This window comes from Amphiprion ocellaris, chromosome 2, assembly GCF_022539595.1.
Source record: "Amphiprion ocellaris isolate individual 3 ecotype Okinawa chromosome 2, ASM2253959v1, whole genome shotgun sequence".
NCBI classification, from domain to species: domain Eukaryota; kingdom Metazoa; phylum Chordata; class Actinopteri; family Pomacentridae; genus Amphiprion; species Amphiprion ocellaris.
In genome coordinates this window covers 26,345,209-26,370,734 of record NC_072767.1, presented here as the reverse complement: position 1 = coordinate 26,370,734, position 25,526 = coordinate 26,345,209, and the positions used below count along the sequence as shown (strand labels likewise).

The 25,526-nt window shown below is 41.0% G+C and overlaps 1 protein-coding gene across 1 annotated transcript in view; it reads left to right on the top strand.

The window, feature by feature from the left end:
* rnf13 (ring finger protein 13) overlaps positions 1 to 25,526 on the top strand; it is a 49,920-nt gene that overhangs the window by 18,261 nt on the left and 6,133 nt on the right. The window contains exons 5-8 of the mRNA XM_023280816.3: positions 17,454 to 17,541; positions 19,804 to 19,894; positions 20,690 to 20,795; positions 21,815 to 21,908. Coding sequence (XP_023136584.1) covers positions 17,454 to 17,541; positions 19,804 to 19,894; positions 20,690 to 20,795; positions 21,815 to 21,908 — 379 coding nt within the window. The remainder of the gene's footprint in view (positions 1 to 17,453; positions 17,542 to 19,803; positions 19,895 to 20,689; positions 20,796 to 21,814; positions 21,909 to 25,526) is intronic.

Sequence of the window (25,526 nt, the reverse complement as noted above, 5' to 3'; positions counted from 1 at the left end):
GTGTCGCTGTATTACTTTCATAACTTTGGTGGTTCCGTCAGTCTGTCCCTGTCTGGTGCGTAAAACAAGCTGTGTGTTAAAAAGATAAAATGATCTGTAGCTGATTATTAAAAAAGTAAATGAGGGAAGAGGAGGCAGACAAAGAGAAGTCTGACACAGACACACCTGATGATCAGATGGCAGGTGGAGGCAGGAAGATAGCGAACTGGTGAAGGTAAAAGAGCAATTCACTCGCTTACAATGGCTAAGGCAGATGTAGGGTCGCAAAATTAAACATTAGTCACAGTAGTGATTTTAGCTTTGCACCATCCCATGAACACTATCTACTGTAGTGTTTACGCTTAAAATGCGGTCTTCTTGTGAAATGCCTGCATGCGCCGTTTTTCCCATTCATACAAAAGACTGGCATGTTTCATCTGGGACAAATGTGACATTAGAACGCTGTAGTTTACACTTTTCATGGTCATTTTTGGTCACCCACCTGTCTGAGCACGGCAGCCAATAATGTGGTGTCTATCGATAAGCAGACGTTCAGCAAGTGATGTTTTTTTTAAATGTGACGGGCTGGGACCAGTTCAGAAAGTTGGTTGCACCAGTGCTGCCAGTGAAAAAATCAGTCTAGAGACCTGGATGGCATCTGAACTTGTCTGCATCTTGTCTGAATGAGCACCCCGGTCACTTTTCTGTAAAAGTCGCAGCGGCAGTCTTACTAGGTCCAGCGTAGTGGTATTTGCGCATTCACTTTCAAGACGACACAAATCTGATCTGCAAGTCGCTGCATTAGTGGATAGGCATGCACAACATTACAGTCCACTTCAAGTTGTGTGAATTGATTTGTGGAAGGTTGCTGCCACATTTCACCACCAGTTTTGGTTTAAAACCGTCACTGTTTGCTGCCAGAATCACAAAACGCTTATTCTTGTTCACCTTGCTCTGAGACTTCACATCTGAAGTGTCTATAAAAATAAAACTTTACTGCAGAGTCTCTAACAGGTCATATAATAAGACTTGTTAATAATGAACGTAATCCAAGTCTTGGCAAAATGCTGAAGTTTGTTGATTCCAGCTGTTTGTAGGAGTCACACCTCTGAACACCTCAAAACGGCAGCAGGATCCATAATAACATCTCCAAAAGAGAGTTATGCCCATTTACACACACGTGGAACAACAGTAACTTCATCAATTACTTGTAATTATAAATTGTTCCCAACATGGAGACGGGATCTTTAAAGAAATTATATCTTCTACTTTTCTTCACCTCAGACAGTTGAGCTGCAGTTCAATCATTTGTTACAATACGTCTGTTCTTAGGTTGAGTCCTAAGCTCCATTGTAAATTTTGTACTATCATTATTTTACTGTCAGCAAAAGTCTAATCTGTCAGCTAAGGTCAAATATGTTTCTGTCAAGTTTTTACAGTGGTTTTTCGCTTTCACAGTTTGACAACAGGCTGTTTGCAGTGGTGTTGTTATTGTGTGTCAGATCTTTCCCGTAACTCCATGTACAACATGACTTAGTAATTAAAATAGCAACTAAAATACGCCAACAGCTAACCAAATAATAAAATATATTGTGAGTTTCTTGTAGTTTAACAAAAACTGGTCAGTCTCACACACTGTGGTCTTCCTGGCGCTATGGCGTGTATGTCTGATTCGAGCTGTGAGGAACATGAACATAAAAGTGGCAGAATGCTGTCACTTTAACAGACTGATGAAGCCAGAAATGTTGCTTATCTCATACCTGAAGATGACTTAACTCACCTGTGCATATTCACTCACGTTGATTATAAATTAACCCAGGAATTGAGCTGGGTTGAACTTGGGTTGTGGTTTTGGACATCTGAGACCTTGATGATTGATTTCTTGGTAGAAAATTAAATGCCTTTTTCATAACCGGCAGACATCCTGCATTTTTGCCAGATACTTCACCGGTGAGCACATCAAGATTTGCCTGTGGTTATAAAAACTTCCAAATTGAGGTAGAAACATTTGATAAATTTGGTGGCACCAAGTGAATTTGAGTTGTACCATTAGTGCAGCCCCCTGTGTTGACTCCCAGAGATGGTTTGTGCCTTAAAAGGGAAGATTTTTCAGGTTTGTCTTTTTACTTTTCCACTTAAAGAAGCCAAAAATGTCCATATGTAGGAAACACTAGATAAATGCGAACTCTAATGCGTTTTAAACCTGTTGCTCATGAGTTCAGAGTAAAACAGCAGAAGGAATAGAAAGGAGAGGGGAGAAAGAGAGGCATATGAGGGGAAAAGAGATGAGAATAAAAGTGAGAGCAGAGATGAATAATGGGGTTAAGGAGAGGAAAGCATGCAGCCTCCTTGCATCTTTCCATTTCTCTGTCTCCCACTTCATTTTTTTAGTGCTACCTTTTCTTCTGCTTCACCATTTTTACTGCCTGGTTTCCTCCCCCATTCGTCCAATCTCACATTTCCGGTTTTCTCCCTTTTCAGTCTGTTTTATTTGCTGTCTTGCTCTTTCCGTCAGTCTCTCCCGCTTGCTCTTTTTTTTTTTTTTTTCGCTCTCCGTTGTAACTCTGGAGCAGCCATATGGCCTTATAAGGTCTGACTGCATCACACACAGGAACATGTTGACAGACAGGGCGGTGAGGTGCTCCCTGGGCTGGAGTGTAACCAGACTCCACATAGCTGTGTGTCACACAGACACACACAATATGTACACAACACACACATTCTGAGCCGTGTCAGATTTGCCATTTAACCTCCTGCAGCCCTCAAAGGAGCAGCTTTGACTTAAAAGTTTACTGTGATTTTCCTGTTGCTGGGCTCCGGTGGCAGTTTGAGTGTAACCTAACAGCAATCTTACCTGCAGGTTTTGGCATTTAGACCAAATGAATAAGTTGTTTTAGTTGGCTGTCGAGTAAAAATGTCAAACACCTGTAAGAGAAGATAGTTGATTAGTTTTTCTTATTATTACATTGTGAATATTATATTAACTCTATAGACATTTGTCTTTATTGTGTACCTGTCAAATGTTCCACAGCTCTTTCTAGTTAAATTGAAGTGAATATTTCTTTAAAGCCAGAGAACATTGATGTCTGTTGGAAAGAGAATTGTAGTATTTGTTCTCCAACTTCTTCTGTGTTTATGTGTTTATGGTCAGACAGCAGCTGAGTTTTTTTAGGGTTAGGGTTTTTTGTTTGCAGCAGTTGATTGAGGTTAATGGACAAAATTGTCTATTTGTTGCTGTGTTTATCAGTAGATGGTAGAATTTGACGTCGTGTTTCAGGATAAACATTTCTTAGCCATAAAGATTTTTTTTCTCCTTGCCAGTTTCCATATTTTACGTCTTTCACAGATATGTCCCAAAGACCTTACATTCAGATGGGGGGTGGAAAAAATGCTTTTTGAAAGCGAGAAAGGATGATTTATGTCTACGAAGTCATCTTTCCTTGGGGTGCCCTGGTTAGAACGCATACCGTATAACCAAAACATCCATGGTTTGACTTGCTGAACATCTGCTTGTAAATAGACAATACCTTTTACTGATGTTCCCTGAACGCCTCACATACAGACTTTAGTAGAGGCTAGGTAGGGGCTGTGCACCGTGAAGCATCTAGTTTCCACTCAGTTACTGCAGCGCTAAGACAGACATATGACCGAATTTATCTTTGAGAAGATTGAAATAAGGTTTTCTAGTGTCAGATTTACCTGTTGTGACAGCAAGTGATTTTATCTACCTGGGCTGTTTTCCGTGAGCAGAGAATTTTAAATGTCAGTCATGTTCATTTGATTGTGGGAAACCAAAATGTTATTGTGATTAATATTCAATGAATTGTGCTTCCTGACTCTGTATTGACATTTGTCCAGTAAAAGCAACAATAGCATAATTATAATCTTTAAAAAATATTCATCACTCAAAAGCTCATAACACACTGACTACCAGTGACTGGATAATTCGGATGCATACGATGTAACCACAAGGTCCCTGGTGTGATCTGACTCTGTCTGCATTTTCTATCAGTATCTGTGCAGTTGCTGTCAAAAAATGCTTCCAAATAAATATTTAAAAGAAATCACATTGCAAAATGGGAAAAATATGGTTGCCTTGCTTTGTTGTCAGAAGTGTCCTGTTAATGTGACTTCACTATGGCTGTCTGTGGGTGAAATGCTTTTTGACAAGTTCTTTTTTTTTCATTCAGATAAATGGGCATCAGGGCTGACTCTATGTGGCAGATGTTGCTTTTTGACTAGAACCATGTGTTTACTGCTCATGAAATTCACATTACTCATCAGCACTCATAAAGATCATAACTAAAACTAGTAAAAAAAAAAAGAAACAGACTCAGTTTAGAAAATTATCAATTATAAACAAGGGTTTGACGGTACCCTGGAAACTTTACACTTTATGAGTGTTAAGGAGGGAATTTCTCTATTTGTCTCCTTCTCTACACACTTACTCTCTTTATTCTTCTCTCAGTCTGTCTGTTAGGGGTGCGTTCAGCCTCTGCTTTAATGTTTGCTCCTCTGCAGACATCACCATATGAACACACATATATAGCTTGACCGCTCTCTCCCTGCCCATCACACTGTCAGATTGTCACTAGCATGCAGCTGTCTGCCTCACATCCCTCCCTCCCTCCCTCTCTGGCTCACAAACACTCCCTCCCTCTTAGCCAGGCTCAGTTCCCTCCAGAAGCTGCAGGGAAACAAAGGAATAATAGATTCCATCTTGACTGAGACGGGGCACTCGTCTTGTGTGTGTCACCCCCCCATCATGCTGCTTCGTTCCATTGCTCTCTGCCCTTCTGCAGCCTCCTGCAGCTCTTTGCATTTGGCCATTAGCATCCAGCGAGCAACAGCATAGAGTTTCAGTGCATCTGTGACTGTAATGGGCAATAAAGCAGACACTCAGCCACTTAACCCTCCGTCAAGTGTTAGCACCTCCCCTGGTGAAGTGTGTGCATGAGAGGGAGGAGAGCATGTAGTGCTGAGAGTGTGTGTGCATGTGTGTCGCGATACGACATGACAGAGAGGAGGTCGAATGTCGAGAGAGAGAGTGTTTGAGACGAGGGAGGGGTTAAAAGAGATCAAGTGAAGGGATGTTAATAGGCATACTCAGTCTTGGTGTGTGTGAGAGCATTCCTCCATGACTGGTCTTCTTTCTTTTTTTTTTGGAAAATGAATCTCTAGAGAACGAGGGTTTGCGTTTCCTGTACACTGGAATTCTTTGAGGTGGTAGGGGAGCGTCTCATTGGTGACCTTTCTGACCTTTCTGTGAGGGAAGGGAGAGGGGCTGGACAGGAAATTCTATACCCTTTTCCTCCCCTCTCCCTACCATGAATGCCACCTTGTTGCTTCCCTTCCTTTTTTTTTTGCAAGATTTTTTGACTGTCCCTCTGCTGCCCTCAACTAACACACACACAGGCAGCAGGTCTCTATACACTGAGACATAATGTTCTAGTTATGTAATGTATCCAGACATGTCGAGCTCTGTGTAACCACGTTGTTCTGCTCTTCTCTTACTCTTACATTAGCTGTCTTTTACTCCTTCAGTCTCTCTCTGCTGCCCTCTATCTGCCACTTTTCCTGTCAATTCCCTCTTCCTGTCTTTTTGTTTGCAATAGTTTACTTGATATAATCGTGTATGCGTACTAAAAACTTAAAAGCTCAATGTATTAATATTTGGTAACAACCATGTAAAAGCACCCACAGGCTGGTAGAGCTGACAGCTTTTTGTGTAGTGGGAAATTCCCACTGTGAGACGTAGGTCATGCTATGATTTTGTCTAAAACATGCCTTTCAAAGGGCTGCGCAGCCCCACCTTTTAGTCCGGTTTAAAAACCTTTATCTCCTTTGACAGAGATTAGAAATCAAACATCAAACAATTCTTTCCATCAAAAGCTTTTAGCAGAATAGTTCAATGTAACACTGTGCACTCATGGTACTGACTCAAGCTTCACTTATACCGATGTAACGCTGTTCCAAAAGCATCTTTAGAGAGGAAAACTACGTTATTTGCATTTTAGACTCTGTTATTATGAAGATGGTTATAGCAACTGTATTGTGTCTTATCCAAGTTTGATCTCCTAAATATTGGAATTTATTGATTAACTATGTGCGTGTTCTCATTAAAACTGATTGAGGTAAAAAGGGAGGAATAATGAAATTGCTGGTGCCATAAAAGCTCACATTGTTACTTCAGTATATTGTGCAACAACAAAGTCATGAAAGCTCAAAATGCACAGCAAATTAGAATTCAGCATGAGGCTCGTGAGACCAGAAAGTGAGATTGTCTGTCTCAGCAGATTTTCTAACACGTTTACACTTTTAGCAATTCCTGTGATTTTCCATTTCATTCAAGTGAAAGCTTCAGCAGATTTTGAGTGGAAATATACTGCAAAAAGCAAAATCTGGCATTTGTGGTGTTGTAATCTGTGTTTACTGTGAATTAGAAATGCCATCAAATGACAACTGATCCATCAGATTGAAATGCTGCTAAAGAATTCCAAAGAATGAGGGAAAAACACAGCAAAAGATGAAGGACAGAGTCTCTCATTCTACTTTGCAGTGTGTTACCTTTAACTCCAGTTTAGCATCAACTCATCAAACCTGTCTGACAAGTTGTAGATGAGTCACACAGCTCAAGGCTGTGTATTTTTTTTTTTTTTTTTCAGTGTACCACACTATGATCTGTCTGGTCAGAATAGTATCCAGGTGTGATTTTGCTTTTACCAGTTGCAGCCAGACTTGTTCAGCATTTGTTCTGGTGGCTGGTAATTTCCCCTCTAACCTTACTTCCTACCACTGCCTTGCAGTAAACGCTTTTCATCACGCAGCCTGTTTGTGCTGCAGTGACCTCACAGCCCCCAAGCTGCACACAGGCTTCAGTCTTTATTCAAACAATGATCCAGCTTCCTGCACACGCTCACTCAGTCTTATGACAGGGTATGACCATGGCTGACTGGATGTATGACTAGCTCGAGTGTGTGTGTGTGAGAGAGAGAGAAGGAGAAAGAGGGCAACAGCCATATCTCATGTGGCTCTGTTCCTTCTCTGAGATACTGTTTTGTCTTTTGCAATTTGTTGCGCCAACAAACAGTTCAGCCCGTGTCTCTTTGCCTGCAGGACACACATGCACAAGATGTGTGCTAAAAAATATGCACAGGTGCTGTAACACACTGCGGTCACAAGTTTTCTTAATTACAACATATTATCTCAGATTGGGCTACATATTGTCTCGCTTTTGCCACATTCAGTGCTGTAAGTTAAAATGAAGAATAAGAATGAACTGAAGGAAGGAATCATCATTAAAATTATCTTTATGGCACCTGTAGTTCAAATATAGCCTCTTTTACACACAGAGATGCGTTGCATGAATTGCACCTGAGCTCTTATCTGTGTCTGTGGTCCCTCCCTGTAGTTTGCAGTTGTATTGAACTCTTTATCTAATCAACCGTCTGGACCTTGAAACTAAAACCCAGCTCTGCTCGGTGCAGCATTCCTCTGAAGCACAGAGGAGGGAGGGTGGGATGACGGAGTAAAGAGGAATTGAATGAGAAAAGAGGGCTGGGAGACAGTAAAGGCACAGGGTGGAAATATCAGAGAAGGACGGCTGAGGAGATTGCCCAAGAAGTTAGCAGTCGGCATGATTTAACAGGGATAATGAGGACAGAAAGTAGAGGGAAGGAAGCTGTTAAATTTGGAGAGGAGGTAAGAAGGGAAGAGGAAGAGAAAGAGTTTGAGAGGGAGGAGAACTGAAGAAGGAAGGGTGGCAAGAGGAGGAAAAGGATGGGAGGAGAAAGCTTGTGGACAGGCAGAGAGAAGGGAGGAACTAGAGGGTGAAAGAAGTACAGATGAGGGGAGAAAAAAGCAGACGGGCGTAACATGGGAGAGAGACACTTGAGAGTGGAGAAAAGGGGAAATTAGAACCAGATTGGGACCTCCTGTTCCAGTTCAGGTTCTGTTTTTTGTCTTTCTGAAAACTGAGTGGAGGTTCACATTTGCAAACCAAAAAAAAGTTCTTAATATACCTAAACAGTCAAGTATAATGTTATGAATACAGATTTGCATTTGATCTAAAAAACTTGGGTTTTGAAGGTAAAGTATACTGCGCTGTGCAAACTCATTTACCCACAGTTGAAGTCAAGTCTGCTTTAAGCAAATGCAGACCGAGGACTGCAACAGGCTCCACGCTGGTCATTTATACGGGCCGAACTTCACTGGACAGAAGCGTGGAGGTAAAAATGGATTAAAAAAGTGATGAGGAGGGAAAGAGGAAGGCGTGTTAGAGGAGGAAAAACAGGGATGTGTGAAGGAGATGTAGGAGGATGAAAAACAGGAGAAGCAGGGAAGACAAGTCAGTGTGTTTTAGCTGCAGCACCGCATTAGAAAACTGTACAGCGTTGGCAGCAGATACACACGCAAGTGAAGACGCAGTAATTATTGACACACACACACATACACACACACACACTGGTGATGCAGCAGTAGTTAGTGATGCTATCAGCAGTCTCTGTGCACCCCAGTCTTATAGAACCTAGTATGAGGAGGAAGGACAGCAAACATAACCCACATTTCTTTTGACAGGTAACACCAGCAAATTGGTAATTAACTTATCTGTGTGTCACATCTTTCTGTAATGTGCCTTTAACATAATCTAGACAAGGAGGTTTGCAGAGCAATAAGACACGCACAAATCAAAATAAAAGATTTGCTGTACTGTGTGTCCTGCTCTTCTTCTGTCCAAACAGCTATGGTTTGGCACAGTTTACACACCTTCAACCAACTGAGACCAACGGTCTCACACAAACGTGCACACTCACATGTCTACAAGAATTGAAAGTGCAGTGACCTGTAGTAGAAAGCTACTCAGAAGTATCTTTTTCTACATTTTACAGTTGACTGGGAACATGCTTTTTTTTCCTCAGTAACACCTTCCCTCACATTCACACAGTCCCACACATTTACAGGAAGCAGCTCGATACAAAAGCACAGTCGGCCTCCAGGTAGCTGCAGCCTTCCTACTGAAGGACACATAAACTCCTCAAGGCTCCAGAGGACTTAGTGCAGACGCTCGGCAGATTATGTTTGGGTAAAAGGACACATTTATGGGAAAACTCAAGTGTGGAAGCTTCGACAACTTTGTTTGCATTCATCTGCCTACACTATCTAACTCTAGAGGTTGATTAGACGTAACACAAAATATTTACTGGTTTAAATGTCTCAAATGTGTGAGGATTTGCTGCACTTCGAAATCACTGTAAACCACATAACATTGTAAACACTTCAGGACATGTATCAAAATGATTTTCCAGTGGATTGGCTCTTTCAGTTTGTCGTCACACTCATGATCTAAGTCACAGATTTTATTCAACTTGTGATCACATGATGAGTTGTGTATATGGTTGCCTGAATGCACAAACAGCCTGTCACTTGACTGCAAGGCTGAAGGGCCAACTCATAAATCTCTGCGTCTCGTTCTCAATCCAGTTTTATAGTGAAAGTTCTTACCAGAAGTTGTGATTTGTATTTCTGCCACTTGGATGCTTCTTCTGAACATTCAGTCACCCCTGCCCACATAGCCCCATCCCGTCTCATGTTTCCCTACCTACAAACTGACCAGGTCGCTGATGTGTCGGTCCTCAAGTTTAGCAGCCTCTCCAGTGAGTCTCTCATCCTGAAAATGGACTCCAGATCCAGGGTGTTGGACTGCAGCTGGTGATGGTATTCAGAAGTCAGACTTCAGAGAGAGCGGACACAATAAGGACTCCCATTGCCAGCTGCAGTCAAAGACAATAGAGTTTGAGTTTATCTGCAAGGCGAGAGACTCACTGGAAAGCAGGTGAGTAACAGTGATTGCTACCACAGCAGTAAACTGCCCATCCAACAGGTAGGGAAACATGAGATGAGGCAGGGCTAGCTGGTTAGCATCCTTAAGGCCAATTCTTGCTTATGTTCACAGACCAGTGTGGCTTTTAAAAGCAGAGATCGGACGTACACACAGTTCTGTTTTGCTACTTAAAGAGTTGCATTGTCCCTCATAGCGAACACAACAGAGTTATAGCAGCTGCTTACACTGTAGCACTGTGTTAGTGTGATTACTCCTGAGATGTGCTGAGTGGATGGACGTAATGTAGGACCTCTGGAAAAAGTAGGCCTTCCTACTGTGTTTGGGCTCCATCGATGGAAAGCATGTACAAATCAAAGTACCTCCAAAGTCCAACACCAGCTAGTTGCATTACATATATATATTTAAGATGAATCACAAAGGTGTGTGTGACAGTTAACAGGGCTCCAGCCTAACTTTTTCACTGGTAGTGCTGGTGCTACCTAGTTTCTCATTTGGTCGCACCTCCCACCTTGTCACAGGCAAAACACATCACGTCCTGAACATCTGCTTATTGATAGTTACCGGTTTAAGTGGATGTCAAAATGTACACCCCGCGGAAGGCGTGAATTGACCTTTAGTGTCTTGATCTGTACGATTCCTGTGATAAGCAGATCACATGCCAAATAGATCGTGAGTCTCAGATCGTCCACTCCTAAGGTTTGTCTTTTTAACTGAACTTGTTCACCTTTATGGACCAACAAATACATCAAACTAAAGCGAGTGTAGGCAAATGATGATGACATTATTTCTAGAGGCTCAACAAGATAAGCAACACAATCATTACCACACAAACACCAAATCATCACATTTCTGTGATTAGTTAGACTTAATAATTGTCCTAATAAATGTGTTAAACCACAATCTGAATTCATTTTGATGTTAAATTCTGCCTCTACTGTGGGCTTGCACTGCATTTTAACCTCTTGACAAAATACCATATGGAGCTTATTAAGTTCACCCTCAGGGCTCCAAAAACAACAGCCAATTAAGTCAAGTCAAATCTGCCTTTTAAAAATCCCGAATTGGTTAACTTTGTGAATAAACCTCCACTGTCTGTGCTGGTGGCCAAGTCAAAATCTGGCCAATGTACCACAGGGTGCCATGGAAGGCAAAAAAGCTTCAGATGATTACTGTGCTTCCACTTTGATTTGAATCCAAGGCCTGACGGTACCAAAAAAAAGAGAAAACGATGTGAATTTTGGAAGACAGAAAAGAAATGAAAAGAGCTAGAAATTTGTAGAGCCAAGTTGGGCCATCATGTCACAGCAGTTTTTCCAGTGTAGCTCCACAGGAGGTGTGCAGGGCAGCTGCTGTGTGTAATGTTGCTCTGTCAGCTTCCTTTGGTAGAATCAAAAGGAGTTCAAACAAAACCAACAGACCGAAATGCAAAAAAAATCCACATTTTTGTTCTGTGAGTTACTATTTTTTCCAAAACACCATTATAACCATGTTGGGTTTCTGCGGACTAATCTGCTGCTGAAGGAGAGCAGCAGAATATTTTATGTGTCATCCCTCAGGAATAACAGCAATTAAGTGGTTTAATGAAGGCTGTTAAATTGACTTTGAGGATGGTGCTAAAGCTCAGCAGATGGTATAAGAGCAACAGAGGTCCTCCCATTGTGATGCATCATGTGTGAGTGTGATTTGTATGTTTCGAGTCACACACACTTTTGTGTTATCGATATATATATATATTTTTTTTAGTCCTAAAGGTTTCATATCTCACATTCTGACTCGTCCTGTTTTTTCCCTCTCTTTTGGCTCAGGAATGCATTGAATGTCCTTATCTTGGTCCATGCAAGCGCAAGGGTGGGCCAGCAGCAGAGGTTGAATTCCTCTGCAGATCTCGAGCAGACTGACTGCACCACACACTGGCATCCAGACAGCCTACAGCCAAAATGGCTCCTCACCACTACTGTGAAAACACACTGAACTTATCTGTAGATCAGTTTGTAAGACAGGAGTTAATAGCAAACTGTTAATAGTTTTGCGCTACATATGAGAGTTGAGGAGATAAAGCATGACCTTCAAATGTTACAGTGTTTGTTCTATGTTTGGCAGTGATTTCCTATATGCATGACCAGGGATCAAAAATCAATGTAGCAGAACAAGAGATATCACATTTTCATTCCTTGCATTCCTCTGCCTCGTCAAAACTATACACCTACGTTACCCAAGATGCAACTCCATCTCAGAAAGTTGGGTAAGGGATTATCTTATGCTAGTGACTAATGTAGCCGCGGGGCTGTTCAAGCAGAGATAAGGAGCAAGCTACACACTGTTTGCTTCTTTCTTACAATTTTTTTTTTGTTTCAAACTTGCAGTCTTCAGGCATGTGTCTTCTGCCTGCTTGGATCTGTCTAATTCACCTCAGGTAACAGTCATTAAACATTTGCCACAGTGCATGCTTGCTTTATGGAAAATATATTAAGTTGTCACTGTGTTTTAAACACAGTCAAGAGCAGGCAAGGTTAAAGTTAGTTTTATCATTAACCAATTATGAAATAAATGGCCATGTTGCCCTTCTGCTAATATCAACACCTTCTGTGGTACTTCAATTAATGATTTTATCTATAAAACATCCTAAATAAAGAGAAATATCCATCTGGGTTGTCTGACATAGGAATCTTGCTCTACCTGTCTCACCACCCTTCTTTAGAACACACAGACACACACTCTCATCCAGACTCCATACTTTGTGTGTCACATATCCAGACAGCCTGCCTCAAGACGCACACAGTCGCCATTGATACCTCCACACAATACACCCTCACAGTTAAACACATGGGATCACAATGCTGCGGCTGCCATACACGCTGCTTCACGTATGCCTGTGCATAAAATTACAATGACAAGGGACAGACAAAAGACAGAGCTGTTCAGTGTTGGCGTCCATACAGGCCACAATACACGCTCACAGTGTTCACCCTCACAGCTCTAAATGGATTTCCTTGCATCACAGCAGAGTACAATGCTGGTGTGAGGACGCCTGGTCGAGCTGCAGGGCTGACACACACTCCACACAACCCCTGATGGCTCAGGTTGGAGTGAGCGGCCAGCTTCTTTCATTTAACAGCAGACGACATTCACATGCTTGTCAGTGTGACCCAAACTAAACTGATTTCTCTCCCCTCTGTCTCTGTATGGTGCAGTCTGCACAGCCTCGCATCCATATCACTTTCACTGTCTGGTTTTGGGTGTTAATTTACAACAGGAGGGTGGCACATGCTCTGACTAATAATTAACATCAGCATTTCTTCCGTGGCTTCGTGTAGCAGCGCTTTAAAGAGAAATACGCCTGGATGGTCTTGGGTTTGCTAAATGTTATTAGCCAGTGCTTACAAGTAGTGCTTTATACCTGAGGTATATTACTCCTAGCCTGCAGGGAATTACTTTAAATTTGGCACAAATGTACGCTTTAGCCCCGTTCAGACATGCACTCCTGTCCCTAAATCTGACGACATCTGAACATGCAGACTTCATGTCTGAACACCCTGATCACTTTTCCATAAAAATCCAAATTTGAAGAGCATCACAGAGTGCAAAATATACAGTTTGCACATCCTTCTCATTGACTTTGCCCCACTATTTCACATCTGTTACAAACTTTAAAAGAAAAGGTTAAGTCACAGTAATTAATATAATCTAGGTTTTTGACAAAAGTTTGCAGCTGTTGAAATTTAGTTTGTCACATCCAGCTGTTTGTAGGAGTCTTTCCTCTGAGTTTATTAAATACCTGCAGCATCTGACAGCAGCAAGTGAGTTGCCTGCATTTGCGCTCAACAGCAGTAACTTCATAAATTACTTATAAGTACTGTGTACTTTTATTTATGGCAGACAAGTGAGCTGTCACACTTTCAACAGCCCTTCTCAGGTTGAATCCTGAGCTCCATCACAGCTGTCATATTTTTATTTTACTGCAAAAAGTACTTCAATTGTTGTCACATATGGACTGAATTTGCAGTGTTGAGGAAATCGTAAATAAACTAGGTGGTTAGTTGTTTGGACTCATAGTTTAGATTTAGGGTTTTTTTTTTTTTTCCAATGTATTTTGTTCAACTGAATGAAGATGTGAGAAATTAACATACAAGTGACCTGTGTCTGACACAATGCCATTACTTCCACCAATCTTACATGTCCCATGTCTGAAAAGGGCTTTAGATTCAAGAATTAACACATTTTTGGCGATTAGGAATGTATATGCTAATAATGACAGTTTATTGCAAACATGTAATAGGATATCATGATGAAGTCGTGACATTTTCTATCCAAAAGGTCAACTTTGGTGTCGCATCATGAAATTCTGCAAATACACTTGTCTGTCTGTTATTCAGCACCATGTCAGGAACAGACAGAGAAAGAGTGTGACCATATTTCACATGTGGTTAATACTGTATGTGTGGCACTAATCTTTGGTTCCCGCCCTAAATTTGTGGTATTTGTATAGATTGTATGTGTTTCCTGGTTCATATGCATATCCAGTTCACATTTTAGAATTTGTAGCTTCTTCCTCATATTAGGTTTTGTCTACTGACATGGCGACAACTTTGCCTTCTCTTAGAATCAGCTTTACTGGCTAAGCGTGTGAACACACTTTAGAATTTCATGAATGTGCACACTTGAAAACCTTCACTGCACATATAATTTGAGTCGGGACAGACACGGATGACAGAGGCCTACAAACACGAGGCAGTGATTCTAGTCTGTTTAAGTGCTTTTGTTGTGTTATATAGATCAGAGGTTATTTTTTGAGTTTTAATTTGCCTAAATGATACTATAAGAATATGTTTTCTCTCACAGTAACAGCACTGAGGCTGCTGTATCTCAGCGATGCACTAAACAAACAGAAGTCCTCTTAGATGTTCGCTGCCTTCACTCACGTTGTTCCTCACAGGATTTTACATCAAAATGTTTTCCCCCTCATTTTCAGAGGAAACATTTATTATCCCACTATCTATGCCTCTGTCGGAGCACATAATGATTCAGTCCAGAATTATATTTTCACATCCTATTTCCTGCACCACATCTGCTGTGAGCAATCAGCCACAACAATGGCTTCACCGGATACTGTTGCCTATATACTGTGTCAGAGCCACAAAAAGCGCCTCACAGATGTAGGCTCCTTATTACATCTGTTTCCCCCACATCGATGATGCAACACACATGGCCTTATGCTGCTGGAAGGTTCCTCATTTTACTGTTTCACCCTTTTATTGTTTACAGCCAGTTAAAAAGCTTAATCAGCTGTGAAACTATAGGTTTAATGCAAATCGGCAACGCACCTGGCAGCTTTTAGCTGACTGTGGTAAATCTTCATCATGACTTTTCATTTGATCCATATGCTCAGATATAAAGTGTGAGTTCAGGATTTTTCAGCTTCCATTTTGCAGTTGGTTTGATTCCTGATTTTACCCATGAATAAAATTTGAAAGTAGTTGCTGAATCAAACACACAGTTTAACGTGTCATCGCTGTGCCTTTTGCTGCTGAATAATACATTTACAGCCTTTTTTGTCAGTTCACATACACATTGAAAATGTCTTAAGAGGAATAAAAGTAAAGATAAACGTCTTGACCATTGCATCTGTTCTTTTTTAATGACAAATGATCTAAGTGTTTTTCAAAGGTAGCTCTTCTTTGTCTGTGTTATAAGCAGTGGTTTGTTTTATTAGCATCCTCACTGTTTTAGTTTGCCGCTGAAGCATCTCACATTTTACTGAAGTACTCCTGAATACCTCACATAGGATACAATTTGCCGAAACCCCTTACACATCCTACATTCATTATAGATGCATTTTACCAATGTTCCATAAACGCCTAACATGCCTCAGTAGATGCTGCAAGGTGGTTGTGCACAAAGAAACCCCTAGTCCACTGCAGCTCACACTACTCAGACAGGTGTGTGACCAAACATTAGTTGGAAAAGAGTGATATAAAGTGCTCTGATGTAAGATTTACCTCAGTTGAAACTGTTTTTTTTTTTTTTTTTTTAAATCTGCCTGGGTAGCTGTTAAATGTCTGGCTCACTTGATATGATAAATGAAAATGTTTGGTCGGACTTGATGGATATTTGGTCTCGTGAAACCTAAACGGTCACATTCTGTGGCCCTGGTTAATATGTTACGTGATGGTTTTACAGTCGACCTAAATGATAGAGACTTTTAATATTATTTTTGAAGCAATCATTGCAGAACTGTGTTTGTTCACAGTAGTTGAACAAAGACCCGGACTTTGGAAACATCCTGGTATATTGTATTTTATGGATTTAAATATGTTTAACGAATATGAAAAATGATGTTCCAGAGCATAACTGTTGGCGCTGACGCACACATAGCTACACTCTGTTGCAGGCGTCTGTTTTTATGCAGCAGTGGAGGTGGGTGGCTACACATCTATGATTAATGCGAATGTGGACATGATGGCGTGTTTATGCAAGTGTTTAAACACATTCAACACACATGAGAACACACAGACATGCACTCGACTGTCCTTTTTGTCTAAATGGAATAGCGGGTATTATCGAAAGGCATGACATCAACCTAAATATGATTGCTTTCTAATACAATTTATGGATTCAAACTACATTTTTCTGATTAGATAAATTACAAAAAATGTTGATGAAGACTGACAATAATAAAATTTAGGTTTAATACTGATGAAACTTTAAATGTTAACTTGCTCTTTGGTTTGCATTTCTATCACAGGCTGTCTCTTCTGTTCCTGGGCACACAAAGGGCGGTTGTGGCCTTTTTCTTAGACGTAAAATAAGAAATTGCAGCACACCTAAACAAGTCAAAATGTGCTTTGTTCTGGTGGGGTTTTTTTTGTGCTTTTGTTTTTCTTATACTCTCTATACTCTTGTACCAGAGCTGCCTTTCTAACTTTTGGCCCAATCTGCCTCTAAATGTCGACCTTTCAGCTTTGTTTGTAAACTGTTTCCCTTCATTTCATTGAACGCTTCCTGTTTTGTATCTTCGGTTACAGTTCAGCCGTCGTCAGTGTTTATGGTGCAGGAGCAAACTAATCCAAACATCTTGTCTCTTGCACACACTTTCTGGAAAACGGGCTGTAAACACATTGTTGAATGCTACCGTGTGGCCTCAGTGTTCTTCTATCTGTGATCGATGCTGGCTGTTACAAACAAAATTCAAACATTCGTTGTCTTGCTGGCATTTTAATTTGCAAGTCAGATCATGAATGATATCATATCAGTGGTAGGCAGCATTCTGAACCTGGAAGTAGTGCACTTGTAATGCTAATACTGGGGAATTTACTATATCTTGTTTACACATGGATGGTTTGTGTGTTGGAACCAAGATTTTGTCTCAGTGAGCTAGAAGCCTCAAAGTAGAACCAGAAAACTCTCTCCTGACCACAACTGGCTTATATTTCTGTATCATGGTCAATGTAGATTTATGCTGCTCTGTCAGAAAGTCCAAATCAAATTTGGTGTCTTTATCTGACAGAAAGTCATCCTATCGCACACACACCGCCCTCACTTTCGTTATCTATCATTGCCATTCTCAGCTAGCTTTAGCTTACAAAAGCATCAGTAAGTGTTTTCCTCAGAATGTAAATATCTCGTCTTCCCTCAGGTTCTCAATGCCCAGAAAGCCGGGTACAAGGCAGCCATTGTTCACAATGTGGACTCCGATGACTTAATCAGCATGGGATCCAATGATGGTAAGTTACTGCCCCACACACCAACACATAGTAAACATGCTGCATCTTGCCCCTCCATTTGTCTGTGTGCCCTTTGATTTTCTCTTTGTCTCTGAGCCTGAAGAAAATTTGGGCAGTTTTACAGTCTGAAGCACATTTCAAGTTTCAAGATGTTCTTGAGGAAGGCAGCGGTGCCCTGCAGGGATGTAGCGCTCCCTGCGTATGAATCCACACTGTCCCAGCTCCAGCCGAGCTTTGTGAAGCGACAGTGTCAGTGGTTTTCTTTAAATTAAGCCTCACCTGCTGCTCTCACTTGCAGCAGATACATGAATTACCTCCAAGACCTCCTACCCTGGCTTTTAAAACTAGTAAATCTCACAGCCAACTTGTCTAAAGTTTTCCTTCTGTCACTTTAGCTCCTTAAATGCTTCAACCAAAGTAACCAAAGTTCACATGGTCAAACTGTCTGATCCTGCTTTTCCTCTTTTCCAACATCAGAATTAGCAGAGCTGCATGAGACAGACTCGCAATCACTGTCCAATTATTTTGTAACTTTCTTTTTCATTCTTTATGCAGCTACTTGTTTTTTTTGTTGTTTGTGACAATCAGAGGCAATGTAGTAAATGCCTCAAAGGAGAGACCGATTAAAGTGGAATGACAGAATTCAATTTCACAAGAAGTAATTTGTTTCTGGCAAATGTTTTTTCTAATGATTATTTCAATTATGATGACTTTCTTGATAGGCTGAAAATATATCTATTTTTTAAATGCTCATCACAGCCTTCCTACAGCCCGTGCAGATATTTCCTAAATTCTTGATTTGAGTGAGCAACATCCTAAAACACAAAGATATTATTTACGATGTCACAAAAGACTTAGCAAAACTGTAAATGTCCCCACTTGAGAAGATGGAACCAGGGATTTTGGGGATGTTTTTCCTTAAAGACAAATGTAACAAAATGTTGCAAACTACTTCTTAAATAGTCGCTCTTAGTTCGACTGGTTCATTTGATCTTCATCAGTTGATGGTCTGAGCAAATGGTAATAGTAAATGAAAGCTGGGAGATGTTGTTAAAACCACCAGAAAAAAGTAGTAAGTGAACCAGAGCCCCATCGAATTCAACTGATTTAGTGTCTACTCCTGTACTGCTGGGAAAACATGTTGTACTTTGTAGTAATAAGTCTGTATTCGTGCATTCTCTCGATTAATATGTGCAAGAGGAAATGTTTTTTCTTTGAGGGAGAGCTGGACAGGTGTGTGGCTCCATCCTGAAGCAACATATGAGTGCCCGCTGTATCTATACTTTGTAGGGCTGGACCCGAATATATGGTCGTTACGGTGGTATCCGAATATTTATTTTGAGATCCAAATATTCAGATTCCACCTGTCATTAATCGGGGCCGAATATCCGAAACCCAGAAATTGCTATTCGGGCCAGCCCTAATATTTTGCGCATTTGTCACAACAAATTCCAATTCTTTTTATCTTTGTTTTAGTAACAACTTTTGGTTGTAAAAACACTTTATCCTTCTGATTTGCTCCTAAAGTCTGAGGCCCGCAATTAATTTTTTTCGATAGCAAGCAGCAGCTTTTCAAACGGTAGAGTTCTGCAAGACTTGTAATCACTTCTTAAAACCCACTTTTATAGACTTTTATTCTTTTATATGAAGTTTACTTTTAGCTTTAATTAGTTTTAGTGTTCTATTCTGCATTTATGGACTAGTTACCTGTTTATTTGATCAACTTTATTTAAATTTTAGCTGCCCGGTGCTTTGGTGTGATGTCGTCTTTGATTCTCAATTTTTTTATATTTTCAATTTCTAACTTTAATCTTCAATCTTACTGCTTAGTTCCTTTATCTGATATGCATGCTGATCTAGCTAATTATTAATTTAACTTATCATTTTTACTCATAATTTTGTTTGACTGCTCTGCCTTGTCTCCTTATGTCTTGCTTAATTTTCTCTGTGTTTGCATGTTGTGACTATCAAACCACTTTGTGAATACTGTTCTTAAAGGTGCTATATAGATAAAGTATTATTATTATTAATACTGGCGTTGGGTCCTGCGGGTGTTCCGATGCCATTAATAAAATGGACCTTGAGTTAAACTTTTTTGTGAAATTGTGAAGCATGTAGGTCACAGTCTGCTGGTGTGATACAAAGAAGTCTTTTTTATGCTTTTTTGTAAACATCTGAACTTTTCATAGTTGCTCTGTGGAGTCGAGCATTGGTAATTGGTCACACGATATATGAATCTGTTTTTTGTTTTTTCCTTTCTAGTGGATGTTATGAAGCAGATCGTTATTCCCTCTGTGTTTATAAGTGAAGAGACTGCCAACTCTCTGAAAGACGACTACTTGTATGACAAGGGGTAAGTCCAAACTCCAATGTCTTTTTCTTTTTCGGCCCATCAGTATAAATAGAAACTGTTTCCTGCTCTGCTCCTCTCACCCGACTCTCTTCACAATTCTTCCTTTCAGCGTGAAGAGCTGACTGCTTTTATTCAGCTCCCTCACTCAGAATTGTCTGGACATTCTTTGCGTTCCAGCTCAGACTTTGATTTATTGTTATTGGACAGTAATACCTGTAATGTTCTGTGATATACCGAGGAGAGGATTTGTCTGGCGATGTGTTGTCACTGCTCCTGACGTGATAGTTTGATGGTAAAACGTCTCTGTGGGTCTGGGGGTCATGGCGTTAACATCTCTTTTCTCCACTTAAAAACCCGCCCATGTTAGCGTGTGCTGTCGTGTGTCAGATACCATCCTGTTACATGGGGTTTTATCCCACATTCTTCTGCAGCCTGAGGAATGAACACCAAACATGGTATTGGCAGAGTTTCATCAGTGTGGACCAGTTCAGCTTTTAAATATCTGACTGGCGGACAGATGCTGAGCTCTGGAGGGAGTTCTTAATGAACAGTGCGAAATGTCATTATGTTGAAAGACGAACCTTTATGTGACTGTCACACTGCAATTATTCAAACTGAACAACACCAAAGGAAATATCCTTAATGTGGTGGCTAACGCCAGTGCGCTGTAGCAAAATGCTGCTGTAGCGCTGCCTCTCTGTAGGTCACTGTCACTCAGTGGCTGTAGAATAATAATGTGCCTGTACAAAAGATTAATGTGTCCCACACCTGACAGCACTGTGCTTGCTCTTCTAGGGGGCATGTGGTCCTCATGCCAGACTTCAGCCTCCCGCTGGAATACTACCTGATCCCGTTCCTCATCATCGTGGGAATCTGCCTCATTCTCATTGTTGTGTTCATGGTACGTACATCGAGGCTGGAAAGGCACACGTCAGTCTAAATTTAAGAATTACTTCCTCAGATACACAGTCAGCTGTGGGCCGCCAACAATCAGCGTCAGTAGGTCTATTATTGGCTCTGCAAAAAGTACCTTCAGTGACACCTGAAAAACATTAGACATTAATCTAACACATTTCAGATCTGAGTCCCATTAATAGCTGTGTTGTGACCGACATGCCTCTGTGTTATGTAATGACTGCATGTGGGTGACTTAGTGCTATCTGGACAAAAGATGTGGCTTCATCAACTCTGACTGGAATTCCACAGTGAGGGTGATCACTGATTATGTGTCCATGTGTGCATGAAATACTAAGAGGTGGCTACGATATGAGAGATATCTCCTGATGCAGGGGAGGAGTGAAAAAAGCAAAATAGGTGGAAGTTGGCCTCTAATGTTGCAGATTGTGCTCACGTCTGCTGACAAAAGACATCCAAACAGAAGCTTTTGACTTCTCTGCAAACACTTATGTTTTACTGAACAAATATATAAGAAATAACAAGAGACAAACTCATCAACAGCGTTTATAAAAGGAGGACGTACTTAACTACCCCATGAGGAACACCTGTTTACATTCAAGACGTCTTCATTTTAACTCAGGGTTCAAGTAGTTTCCTGAAGAATTTAACATATTTACAGACAATCTGCTAATTTGATAAAATGCCTACTGAACCTGGTACTAAATGATCTTTGCCTCTTGAGCACTGTTGACTACTCCCCGTAAAATGTATTCTTCCTTACATTATGGAGCCCAAAGTTTTCTCACCAAGTACCAGACTTCAGCCTGCAACTGAAAGTATTATTACAGGAGGTTTCCGAAGTCTGCAATCCAATTTGGGCTGAAAACAATACATTTTTCATAAAGTTAACAGTAGACACAGAAATCACCCGTTAGTTTCTTATCACTGACCAAGATGTGTGTCTGTTTTTAGTTCTTCTTCCAAGCATTTTGATGGTTTTCTCTTTTTTTCCACTGCGACTAGATCACCAAGTTTGTCCAGGATCGGCACAGGGCTCGGAGGAGCCGTTTGCGTAAAGATCAGCTGAAGAAACTTCCCATCCACAAGTATAAGAAAGGTGGGGAAGCAGTACCAAGCATGTCGATTTTAGTGACTGTAACAATGAAATATTAGTGATTTCTAGCATTGTCCATCATTCTTCAAGCTGTAAATCTGGAGAATGTTCAGAAAGTTAAAAGTTACCTCACTGTCTGTCTATAGTGTATACTAATGGGTTTAACAGATGTGGCCAGTTCTATGCACATCTGCAAAATCTTGGTGTTCCTGGATGCCAACAAAATCAACAGGAATACAAAATCAAAGTACCTGCACTCTAGAGACGGAGCTCTGCTCAATATTTATTATCAGAGGTTTGCCGCAGAATTTTTTTCCTCTGGAATAATACAAGGTGTTTTGGTGTTGACATGAGAAAAAAACATTCAGAAAATCTGATTTTGTGTGCCGAATCTTTGCGCTCCTCTTTACCAGGATTGCTCCGTTTCTGTAAACAACTGTCTGCCTGATCCTAACTCTGACCTTTCACCATTAGAGGCAGTTCTGATGCCATTTACTCCTCTTCAGTGCTAGTTTTTCTTCTCACATGATTCAGCCAAGAACAGAGATGTCATCGATGCATTTTGACACATCATTCCTCTCCTTGAGCTAATCGGATTAATATGGACTTGATTTTTCCTACAAAGCCCACCGTGGCAGATTAGAGCTCCTCTTTGTTGAGACTGGACACATGACTGATGCTTTGGAATGTAGTCTTAGTCATGCTGGAGGACTGACTGGGCCAAAAATGAAATGTATTTTGGTTTTTACCTCAACCCTGTTGGGCAGATGCACATTTCAGTAAGGGGAGGAGAAAAGGGCAGAAATGTGGTGGAAGAAAACAAAATCTCTGCTGTGTCTTGTGTGTGAATTTGAGCAATTCTTGTGAAACTTCTGGAGCTTTTTTAGAGGAAACTCCCCTTCTGTCTGAGTACAAGGGTCAGACTGGCTATAGCATTGTTTTGAAATGCAAATCCTCTTTGTGCTATGGTCAAATAAGTTTGTGTATTTAGAGGTTTGTCGTGCCGGCTGTGTTTCCTCCGGCAGCTGTATTTTGCAGACTGGAAAGCCCCTGACTGCAGTCAGCTGTGCAGGGGAACACCGGGGAGCTTTGTAGAGAATGGCTGGTGCATATTAAGTATCCCCCTCGCAAAGCTGCTAATTGAGGGGGCTGCGAGTCGAGCTGCTCCTCCCCGCCTGGCGCCACCACATGCACGTGCGGCACACTGGCTAAAAGCAGCATGTGTTGCTCCGATAGCCGTTTCTGTCGCGTCAGGCTGTGTGGTTTGTGCATTCTCATGGCTGCGTGTGCGATCAGCGCCCGCTCTGACTCAGGGTTTCCACCAGGTACAGTACAACCTTGACCGCTGCAGGGAGTTCAGATGTCCAGGAAACGGCCTCCGGGGCGGCGTCTGCGCTCCTGTCAGCTGAGTCAGAACGTTTGGAAACACCGGAAGGGGACACCAAATCTCTACCTAATCACCTTTTAAGCCCTGCACTCTGGAGCAATGCTAGCTTGGCGAGGGACCAGGTGCCCTGGTCTGAGCATGGGAGGGCTCTAACAGTGGGACAGTGCCTCTGTTGTCTAATGTGGTGTATTGTTAGGCAGTGTTTACTCCAGGTGAGAGTTAGACCTCTAGTGACAGGACTCAACTACTCTGAACATTTTTAGTTACTGCAGTGTTACTTGTTTTTGACATTTTTGTGTCTGCAGTCGCTTAAAGGGGAAATTTGCTGCAGTTTTGGACTGCATTACTGCATATGGCATGGACAGATGTGAATAGAATTCTGTTTTTTTTTTTTTAAAGCCTTCTGTGTCCAAGGAGGAGGTTGTGTGAAGTTTTATAAATGCCTCAAGTGATGACATTTGGGGTTGATGGCAGTTCTAGTCCAAAAGAAGTGAGCTTATGAGCGCTGCATATCCTGCTCACGACTCAAAGCTACATTAGCCACCATTAGCATAACACATCTGAACTGGTGTTACTGACCCAACTGGGAACAGACTGATTTTTAAAAACACAAGGAAGGAAAAGTCAACAATTACATAATGCCTCTTCTACAATCATTTTTATTTTTATTTTAAAACTTTACATTGTGAGGAGCACAATGCTACATCTGTAAATAACTGCCACTATAACCGCCTGAACCCCATTTACTGGGTGTCATCATTTCTTTACTGCAATAAAAAAAACGTGCCACACCACTATGAAAACAGCCTTATCATGGTTAGAAATAGAAAGAACTCAGAAATGTCTTTTGTGCATCACAACAAAGTTATATCACAAATAAAAATTAAAGTTCAACTTCTTTGATTTAGTTTACAAAAGTTTTAAAAACAACAACAAAGCAATAAACCTGTGCTCTATGTTTTAAAGTGTCTACAAGTTTTACTAATACTGGGAAAAATACTGGCTCCATGTACTATAGATAATTTCCTAGTTACATTTTGAAATTTGTTTCCATACATGTCTTCTCCCTGTCTGTGTTGTGTAAACACAGCCTGCAGGTCAGCCGAAAAGTTCCTGAATTTTTGTCACATGAATGTTTGTCAAAGTCGAGTCACTGATTGCCTCATGGTTGGACATTTTTGCACAATTTTGATGAAATATCATGATTTTCAGCTTAGATTTGGTCAAGGCCCATCACAGATGGTTAGTTCAAGGACTGTCAGAAAGTTGAACGACTTCTGTATTAAGCTTTTTTCTGTTTGTAGCTGTGATAAATTATGTAATTTTGGAGATTTTCTTTCAAACTCAGCAACAGGTTTTGAGCTTTAGAGGGTCAACAAACCTTGAAACAGTGTGGCCTCATGGTGGCAAAATATATAAGCCAGTCTTGCTGTAGATTGGTTTCTGATGATGAGTTAGAATCACCAAAGCTCAGACTGTGTGTTTTTTCTTAAGCTCTATGTTGTGACACATAAGGAATTTTTAGCTGTAGCGCTGCTCTGGGACACTTTCGTGCCACACAAGGCACTTGGATGCTCAAAACTTGCTGCTGCTCCAGTTCCCATCCTGAGGTTTTGGGCAGCGTGCCTGAACTTGGGGTACATCAGCGTGTCGCTGTGTGTGTGCAGCACAGAGTGGGAAAGATGCCTAATGGTGCCCTTGGCCTCGGTTACTGCAGATAATGCTGAGCTTGGACTCTGGGGGCTTTGAACAGATGCAGTCATCGTGAACAGGAGCACTGTGATGCTGTGTTGATTTTAAAGCAGCGATGTGTTACCTTCCACATATTCAAAGTCTGCAGCAGAGGTCACACAGTGTGCCTTTTGTCATTTATTTGCTTCTTTTTTGAAAAAGAAGAGTTGAAATCGCACAATGTCTGCTGCAAAGATTCAGTCCATTCTGCAAATGACTGACACTGCAGTTCTTACACTGGCCACTAGATACCAGCTCCAGAAAACACACTGAGAAGGCCTTAAAGTTCTCCCTTGAAAGATAAAGTCAACACATTTTATACATGACATTTGGGTCTCAATTTTTCTTTTTCGAGCGTGTATCTATCCTGGTTCATTTGAGAGATATTAAGGTTTATTAGGTAGTATGTTTTGGGTCGTGTTTTCATCTCCCAGCTACAGTACTTGCCAAGATGGCAGCGGTCAGAAATCATGTGTCACAACTTCCCCTCAGAAGCCAGTAAG